The sequence below is a fragment of the Eucalyptus grandis genome, chromosome 3 (genome assembly GCF_016545825.1).
Source record: "Eucalyptus grandis isolate ANBG69807.140 chromosome 3, ASM1654582v1, whole genome shotgun sequence".
NCBI classification, from domain to species: Eukaryota; Viridiplantae; Streptophyta; class Magnoliopsida; order Myrtales; family Myrtaceae; genus Eucalyptus; species Eucalyptus grandis.
Window position 1 is genome coordinate 5,576,961 of NC_052614.1, and position 9,496 is coordinate 5,586,456.

The following is a 9,496-nucleotide window of genomic DNA, read 5'->3' on the forward strand; positions in this document are numbered from 1 at the left end:
TTTGTGCACGTTATACTATTATTGTTGTGCAAGATGTGCTAATATGCAGGGATGTGCCGAGGTGAGGTGAGTTTTTGTTTGGCGCGTGCTTAGGCCGCCTTCAAGGTGAATTCGCGTCCTTATCGAGGCTTAGGGATTTTAACTCGCTGAAATTTTTAACTTACCCCGTTGTTGTCAAAATATTTTCAGGTCCGTAGTATGGAGATTCGCCCGGTCCATTTCGGGGTTCCTTGGGACATGGAGGTAGAGACTACTCTCTATCCTATCCCCGGGACCAACCGATTTCACGAGTTGGTAGTCACGACGGTTTGGGTAGATGAGGGCTACGTGAATGTGGTGCCCCACCGTTTCAAGGCGTGGTTTATTATGGAGCCGAACGGTGGTCGGGAGGGTCCCCTACACGGTTTTGATGGGCCACCCGTAGGAAATGAGGTTGAGCAAGACACTGACCCCATGGATATTGATATCCCTGACGGTGTCGTAATAGATCCAGATTCCGAGCTAGAAGGGCCTAAAGAACCATGCTCACCTGACGTCGTGCCTGAATTCTTGGCTAGGCCTGGGTACGAGTACTAGAGCGGATGTTGTAGTTTGTGTAGTTAGAAGTTAACCCCAACCTTGACCCTTTTTGTTAGTAGGTTGCGTAGGAGTCCCTTTTGTAGTAGTCTCGTATATATTAAACTCCTCGGGTTAACCTGTTAATATATAAATCGTAGTTTGTGAGAACTCATAGTTGTGTTTTTACTATCCCTATTATTGTTGCTTGACTAAGGGCAAAAGAACGCTTCAAGTGCCATAACTTTGCCCAAATTGACACTTAAGTGTCATAACTTACGAAAAGGTACACTTAAGTGCCACATTCGAAGAAAAGCGGATCACTTGAGTACCATTCTAGTCAAAGTCTGGCCAAAATGTCGACGTGGCATTTTTTCGGCGAAGTGCGCCCAAAACTACGCCGTTTTGCACACTAACGTGGCCAAATAATGCAAAAACGGCGCCGTTTTATGTCACGCCCCGATCCTCGGGCACGCACACATCCTTCACACTTTGTCAATTTTATAATGTGATATCTCAGGACTATGTATAGCTGACCCTTTCATTTATTAAGCACATGCGGAAGCAGTTAAAATCCCCAGACAATAAAACGATGGGATAGAAAAGCAAAATTTATAACCAAACTTTTATACAAAACACAAACCACTTCATAACTATTCACATCAAAATGGAGATCTCAAAAGAAGATAGAATCTCAATCCATCCAGGCCGTACTCAAGGCCCCTCTCGGGACTATCTTCTCCTTCCAAAAACCCTTCTCCTCAGATCTCACTTCCGAGTTCTCCTTCATAGACTTCTCCTCCTCAGCTCCTCATCGGGGTCCTGAAATGTTTTCCCCAAACTGGGATAAGACTACGTCTTAGCAAGTTATACCCCACTAAGCCCGATTAGTAAATCATCATACTATAAGCTGCCTAAACACGCACAGGGCAGATAACTTACCTTGGCCTCAGATCCCACCTTCAAGTCAGTACAATTCACAATAGACACCTATTTATTCCAAACAAATCGAACCAGTCGATTACATGTCATACAAATCATTCTCCATGGAGGAGTATCTAAAAGCTAGGCCACGTGCATTCTCCAGGATGACCTTCCAAGTCTCCGAGCCACGTGCCTCAAACCTTGGGCCCACGTGCATTCTCTAAGGCGACCTCTTCGCCAAGGTGGTACATCAAGTCACCGAGCCACGTGCCCTTTTTGATGCCATTCCCGAATACTGGACCCACATGCATTCTCTAAGGCACTCATTTGCCAAGGTGATGCATCAGATCACCGAGCCACGTGTCCTTTTTACAATGCCTGGGCCCACGTGCATTTTCTAAGGTGCTATCTCACCAAAGTGATGCATCAATTCACCGAGCCACGTGCCCTTTTAGATGCCATTCCGGAACGTCGGGCCCACGTGCATTCTCTAAGGTACTCGCTTACCAAAGTGATGCATCAGATCACCGAGCCACGTGCCCTTTTAGATGCCAAACTCCGTCACCGAGCCACGTGCATTCTCCAAGACAACATACCGAGTCTCCGAGCCACGTGCATTCTCTCGGCGACCTTTTCGCCAAGGTGACATATTCAACCATCGAACTCACGTGCATTCTCCGGTGATATTCCAGTTCACCGAGCCCACGTGTTTCCTTTTAGGAGATAACCAATACCCAACGATTTCTTAATCAAATAATTAAATCAACTCAACAAAGCATTATAAATACTAAATAACATACTTGGCCATTTACCAATCAACAATTCAATCTCAATCAATTTCAATCAATTTAGGGTAAATCCCTAAAATATCACAATTTATTTAATTCCATGCAACGTGGAGCTCAAATAAATAAACGGAATGTGCCACGACAATCAGCACGAGATTTCGGTCGTCGGCCATCAAATCTTAATTTCAAAAAATAATTAAATAATTTATTAATTTCGAAAATTAAATAATTAATATTAAAAATTCAATTTAGCTTAAAATAAAGCCCGATTAAATAAACGGACTTCACCACGGTCATCAGCATAAAATTTTGGTTCTGGACCATCTAAGTTGAATTTTCGGAAAATAAATAATTATTTAATTTAATTCCGAAAATTAATATTTAAATACTAAAAATTCCACTTAGGCCTGAAAAGCCTAATTGGAGCCCACTAAAGGTCGGGAAAAATCCCGAGGCACTTCCAATAATTAGTAGACAACGTCTACTTCCTAATTGCGCAATCAATTTATCTAAATCGTATCACGATTAACTAATAATTGCTAATTTATTCTAATCTAACAACCTAAACATAATTAATTAAAACTAAACCAACCTTAAGCATAATTAGCCAACTAATCAGGGATTAGTGAGATTACTCACCAAATCGCGTGCAAATCGGATCAATCGGATGAGGGCAACGCGAGGAACAACAAACTCCAAAGCGGGTCTCGGGTTCGGGGCCCGGAAACGGCTCAAAAGCGGGCCTAAAGCCGCTGGAAACCCATTTCGTGGGTTGCTGGTCGGGGCTGGCCGGGGCTGCTCCGGTGGCCAAAACGGCGAGGGAAGGCCGGCGGAGGGTGAGGGGGAAGCCGGGGAGATCCGGCGGGGTCGAACGGCGGCGGAGGTGACCGAACGGGGCTGGTCGGGGCGGAACCGAGCTGAGCAGGGGCCGATCGCGGGGAGAGGAGCGGCAGCGGCGACGGACGCGGGGCGGAGCGCACGGGCGGGCGTCGCGGGTGCGGGCGGCGGGACGGGCGGCGAGTGGCGGCTTCTGCTCGAGCTTCCTCTTCTGGTTCGCTTCTTCGGATGCACGGGGAGGAAGAAGAAGAAAAAGAAAGAGAGAGAGAGAGAGAGAGGATAGGGTTGGACCGGTCAAAGAGGGAAAAGAAAGAGAGAGAGAGAGGGCAGGCGGTGGGGTTCGCACGAAGGGGGAGGGAAAGGGGAGAGAGGAGAGAGAAAGAAAAAGAGAAAAGAGAGGAAAGAAGAGAGAGGGAGAGGGAAAAATAAAGTAAAAATTAATACAATTATTCTTACTTTATTTTCTTTTCTTTTCCCTTTTATTTCCTTTTGGGCTCCAATTTTCTTCCGATAATTTTTTTATTGAAATTTCGGACTCGTCAACAATTTGACGGACAATGAGACGAGGATCCTAAAAATAAGAATTATGACGCACTTAAAATTTGATTCCCGAAATCGAGTTCAATTTTGTGGTTAAAAATCGATCAGACGTGATTTTAGTCCAATCCAACCAATTAGGTAGCTTTTAGGGATTTTACAGCCGATACATCCCTTAACGGCTTTACCAATAGGTTAGTTAACTCGTGAGTGATCATCCCGAGAAAAGGGCTATAGGCACGTCGACGAAATACCCATTTCACTTTATCGAAACGGGGTCGAATTTCAGGATGTCACATTTTAGGCTAACGTGGTAAAAAATAAAAAAATTAATTAAATTAAATTTTGAAATTAAATTTAGTTAAAATATTTAAAATTAAATTTATTTAAAACATTAAAAATTAATTAAAAATAATAATTTTAAAATTAAAAAAATTATTTAAAAAAAAAAAACGGGGGGCGGCGGGAGGCATCAACCCTCGGCCGCCCCGCCGCCGCCGCCGGAAGGGCCGGTGACGTCGGGGAAGGGTCGGCCGGGTGGCCGGGCCACTGCCGGCCCGGCAACCCCGACCGACCAGCCGGCGAGGGCCGCGACCTTCCCAGCATCGTGGCCGATGGCAAGGGCTCACGGCCCTCCCCCCCATTGGGGTGACCCCTCCCCGCCGTTGCCGACCCTTCTCGGCGGCGGCGCGGCGACGAGGACCGATCCTCAACCGCCTCCCCCGGTTCCTTTTTTTTTTTTTGTTAATTTTTTAATTTATTTAATTGTTTAATTATTTATTAAAATATTTTAACTAAATTTTATTTTTTATTATTTTAACTAAATTTAATTTTATTATTTTTATTATTATTTTTTTACCATGTCAACCAAAAACGATGCCGTTTTCGCATTATTTGGCCACATCAAGATACAAAACGGCGTCATTTTGGGCGGGGTTCGCGGAAAAATGCCACGTCGGCGTTTTGGCCGGACTTTGGCCGGATTGGCACTCAAGTGATCAATTTTACTCCGATTTTGGCACTTAAGTGTACTTTTCGTAAGTTATGGCACTTAACTGTCCTTTGTGCAAAATTATAGTACTCCAGGGGTCCGCACGTCCTTGACTAGGTGTTTAATTAAATTCGTTTCCGCATGCATTTAATCGAAAGATAAAAAAAAAAAAAATGGGTTGGTAACGTGTCTTGGGACGTCGCATTTTTAATTGACTATCGAGGATGTGCGCGTACTCAAGATTCATGGCGTAACACATATCGATCCTTGTAATAATGGACATGGTTTCCATTACTCTTAGAATATTGGACAAGTCTTTTGAGATCTGGATTTGAAATTGACTCAAGAACACAATGTTCAATCATGAAGAGAGTCTGGAAGATAGAATAATTTTCTTCATTTTCCTTGCCAAATTTGATGGAAACAATGCTATCTTTTGTCTTGATGAATTCGAAGTCTCGAGGACTGGAGAGGCTTGTTGTTCTAATGTAGCTTTTCATAGTTGGTAATCCAGGTTTCTAGAAGGAGCTTGGCCAAAGGAAGCTCGGATTTATAAATCTTTTCCAAGGCTTGTTGGTTGTTGTGAACACCAGTACCGAGAACTCCAAAGAATCTCGTGCCAGGAGAACAAGACCGTTTCTGGAGATGTATGGAATTATAATGTACCCACTGCATGGGATCATTACAGCCTTGCACCAAAAGCCAAAGAAGCACTTGAATAATTTAGATATACTACAAGAACAACCCCGTCATCACATGAGCAAAAAATTGACACACATATGACCTTGCACGGTCATCCCAAGACCCTTATGCATAATGGGGAGGTCCCTATTTCTCAAGACTCGTATGATCAAGGACCCATGTCCTTATCTCTAGGGATAAACACATCTTACTATGCTCAACCATCCAATTGGCCTTAGCCAAATATGCCTGCCAACACTACAGGGTTCTCTAGGAATCATGAAGAAGCATCTTCATCAAATGAGGCAAACATGTGGAATACTCAAACTCCCTCTAAAGATCCACTTGTAGGACTTGAGAAAAAATACGAAGAACATCTTCTGGTAGAAATGCATAGTTCTAATGACTTAGACTACAACTACAATACCCATGATGGAAGAGATCATTGACTATAGCAGATCACTGTAGTAAGTCACTGTAGTAATCACTATAATAGTAGGTTAGGGAAATCACTATTCATTGTCATTGTTCATATCACCAAGAATAATTCATAAGGAGGATGTATTGTATTGAGTAGAGTCCCTTGAAATAAAGTAAGTATTTGTTCAAAAATGTTCAATGTCCTTCTAAACATTTCTTCTTCTCTAGCCTGGTAGGATCCTCAGAGAAATGCAGCTCGGATAGTTAGAAATGTTACCATCCCGACATCTATAAGTGTCTCTAGGCCCTGAATTAAAAGTTTGAGTAGTTTTATGCTAAAAGACTGTCCTTGAATGGCTTGAACAAGAGGTTCGCCTATTGTGAGAAGGCATACTTGCAGGAATTGACTCCGTCTTCCCTGGTTCTAAGCCTAGGTCCATTTGTTTACTAATTTTTTTTTTAATTTTTTTAGCAAACATCCATTTACTAATTAAAAACAAAAGAATATGCTTGTTTTTTATCCGTTGACCACTATCCAAGACAGGTCAACAATAATTCGAGTCACCTAGCGCGCTCAATTGCCCAAAACGCCCATCACCGGCATCACTCCTTATTCCACCAATCACAGCCGCTCGATGTTAAGACTCATTGGAGATCCACGTGATCGACGATCGTGATCATTTAGGCTTGTGTTCCATTGCCCCCACCGAGCGGTCATCGAAGGGATATTTGAGTAAACTTAGACCAACTCCATTTGGCCTATATCTACCCTTTCCCATCCAAACCGTCAACAAGTGCATTTTGCCGAGAGGAGTGCGCATAGAAGAACGTCCGCATTTACACACAGACCACGATGGAAAGCAATTTCGGCATCATAAATGAAGTGATAAAGGACGCCTTGTCTGTATCCATCGAAGCTCGTGAGAAACCAAAAGAGCTAAATATTCGAGCAGCCCTTCGCAGGTTATCGTGGCCTTCCCTGAATCATGGTCTCCGGAGGACTGGTCCTGTAAAGACAGCAAAGCCAAGCCTTTCGGAGAGACCGAGATCGACCGATTCGACCCTGTGAAGTTCCCTTCTCTCAGGAGGATCGGCAAAGATGAGGTCGCCACAGTCAACGGAGCATTCATGGCACGATTCGTTCGGATTCTGGAGGACAGTAGTCGAACTTTACGCAAGGAGGTATTCTTGAATCTCGAATGATGCTCTGTTTCCTCAGTTGTTTACATTTGTCGAAGAGTCATAGTATTTCTCAGAGCATTTTTAAGTTTCGTGTTGAAGCTTAGAAAACTTAAGTAGTGCCTTCAAGGCGTGCCTTCCTATGTCCAGTTCAGTCCATACAAACTCTCACTGGAACGCAATGGGTCGGCAACTAGAGCTTGCGCACTCATTTGCTCACAGCCACACCCTCTACCATTGAAACTCTCATCAAGTTCTCTAATTTCCTCAAGTCATAGTATGTGATGAAGATTTAGGAATTTAGATCGCATAACAAGAGCGATTGGGTTTGCTTCAGTTTGCAATCTACCGTACGTGGTCATCAGCTTTTACATTGTAAAAGTTAATCTCCCGTCGGTAATCATATATGATTATGTGGGGTTTGTGCAGACTTTTTTATACATGTAGTCTCCATTAATTGGAATTCGAGGAACACTCTCTCCAAGTCTATAAGACAATAACAATAATATAGAAGGTTGAGTTTAAATCTCTCTCAGCCTATCATTAGCAGTAAAGATGTACATCATTGACCGAGCATCATTGAAGCAAAAACTAAAGTCAGAAATAAACCCGAATTTTTCTTTGATATTCAGGTAGAAAAGGCAAAGAACGAGAATAAGCAGATGATATTTACAGGCCATTCATCCGGCGGTCCAATCGCGATTTTTGCAACTGTTTGGTTCCTTGAGGAGCACAAAAGATCACTGAAAAAGGAGATTCCCCGTGTTTTCTGTTTAACATTTGCATCCCCACTAACCACTGACCGCACCTTTTGCCATGCCATCGGGCGTGAGGGTTGGTCTGATTACTTTGTCCACTTCGTTATGAAACTCGACATCATTCCCAGGATTCTACTCGCTCCTTCCTCCTCTGTGGAGGGGTTGCTAAAAGAAATTCACAATTTCAAGAACCCGCATCACAAACCCATTTTAGAAGACTTGATTCCTTCTTTTGTGAATGTGAGGAAGCATGCATCGTGCGTTGCAAACTATGCAGCTTGTGCACTAACGGGAACCAAACATACGTTGTTTGACACCATGTCTAGATTCATCAAGCTAAGCCCTTACAGTCCGTGTGGGAAGTATTTCTTTTGCACTGAGACCCACGTGTTGGTGGTTGTGGAAAACCCGGATGCTGTTCTTCAACTGTTGTTTTACTCTTTACACATCAAGTTTGATCCAGAGCTCAAGAAGATAGCAGAGGAAAGCTTAAAGGCATGTTGGAGATATAAAGATGCATTAGATAAAAGCTTGGCTCAGCCCTCTGTAGTTTCGTTGGACCTTCAAGAATTACCTCTCAGCTCAAATGATGACACACTAAACGACCTTAACCTGGTAAAGTCGATATTTCATCTGGACCCAGGATTTTATATGAAGAATGAACTCTAGTTCCCTGATAATCTCTCAACTTTTTAAGAAAAGATGATTGAATATTTCACAAATATATGATTTTCTGATTATAGGGCACATCGGCAAGGCTGTGCCTCCGTGCTGCTGGAGAGTCGGAGAAGAAGAAACTGGATAACCTGCAAAAAATAAAAGACAAGATGGGTACCAAAAATAAAGCCCTAGATGCATTAGAAATTTACAGCAAGGGAGGATATTATGATGCTTTCAAATTGCAAAAGGAGGAGGAAGACTTCAGGGTTAACGTAAAGAGACTTGAACTGGCAGATATTTGGGACGAGATTATTGAAATGCTAAGACAAGAGGAGCTCCCAGATATATTTGAGGCAGCAGAAGAATGGGAGGCTCTCGGCACGAGGTTTCGCAGACTTGTGGAGCCAATAGACATAGCCAACTACTATCGACACTCTAAAGATGGTGTGTCAGGTCCATACATGGGCGAAGGAAGGCCAAGTCGGTACAAATATACTCAAAGATGGCGAGAACACGCTAAGCAGTTGCCGAAAGGTTCATGTGGTGAATCCTGCTTCTGGGCTGAGGTGGAAGAGCTCAACCTTGCGTCTGCTAATGAAAAACGGCAGAAAGCTTTGGAGTTGAAGGAGAAACTGAAACAGTGGCACGAGAAAGGGGAGATTAGGGAGGATGCCTCCACGAAGGACACTGCACTTGTAAAATGGCTCCTTGGCAATGACGAAGCGGAGTGCCCCATCGAAAGTGTAATAGAGAGCTAAAGGAGGTTTTGCCTGAAAAACCGGGCCCAGCAACTGGCTGGCATCGTTCAAAGAGGATTGTTACGCTTTGCTGTTGCTTTTCTCTATAAAATTAGTGTTATCAATGATATAGGTTATGCAATATATATATATATATATGAAAAATTAATCAAGTTGCTCCAGAGGAGAGCAAGTATAACAGTCCTACATTGGTGAGCCATGAGAGACAGTAAGCCATGAGAGACAAACCGATGGAAATCTAACCAATTTTCACTCATAACGTGGACCTCTTACAAAACCATTGTTGCACTGTTACTCGAATTCAATACTGGTCCTTGAACCATATCTCGACATACATTTATTTTCGTAACTTATCTCCATCGGTAATTTAAGGACAAAATTTTGTTTATCATCAAAATATTAACAGAG

At 43.0% G+C, this 9,496-nt stretch overlaps 1 protein-coding gene across 1 annotated transcript; it reads left to right on the forward strand.

Moving 5' to 3' along the window:
* Window positions 1-6,542: 6,542 nt before the first annotated feature.
* On the forward strand, window positions 6,543-9,189 carry LOC120291071 (protein EDS1L-like). The gene is made up of 3 exons (XM_039307959.1): window positions 6,543-6,915; window positions 7,545-8,285; window positions 8,414-9,189. Exons 1-3 carry the CDS (start codon window positions 6,862-6,864, stop codon window positions 9,086-9,088), a joined length of 1,470 nt encoding a protein of 489 aa, XP_039163893.1. The 5' UTR covers window positions 6,543-6,861; the 3' UTR covers window positions 9,089-9,189.
* The last annotated feature ends 307 nt before the right edge of the window (window positions 9,190-9,496 follow it).

What these genes read in the sequence shown, in the direction of transcription:
- LOC120291071 (XM_039307959.1), top strand. Translation starts at nt 6,862, where the DNA reads ATGGCACGATTCGTTCGGATTCTGGAGGACAGTAGTCGAACTTTACGC. An exon ending in GTCGAACTTTACGCAAGGAG is followed by an intron (nt 6,916 to 7,544) that starts GTATTCTTGAAT and finishes TTTGATATTCAG; the next exon opens with GTAGAAAAGGCAAAGAACGA. An exon ending in CACTAAACGACCTTAACCTG is followed by an intron (nt 8,286 to 8,413) that starts GTAAAGTCGATA and finishes TTCTGATTATAG; the next exon opens with GGCACATCGGCAAGGCTGTG.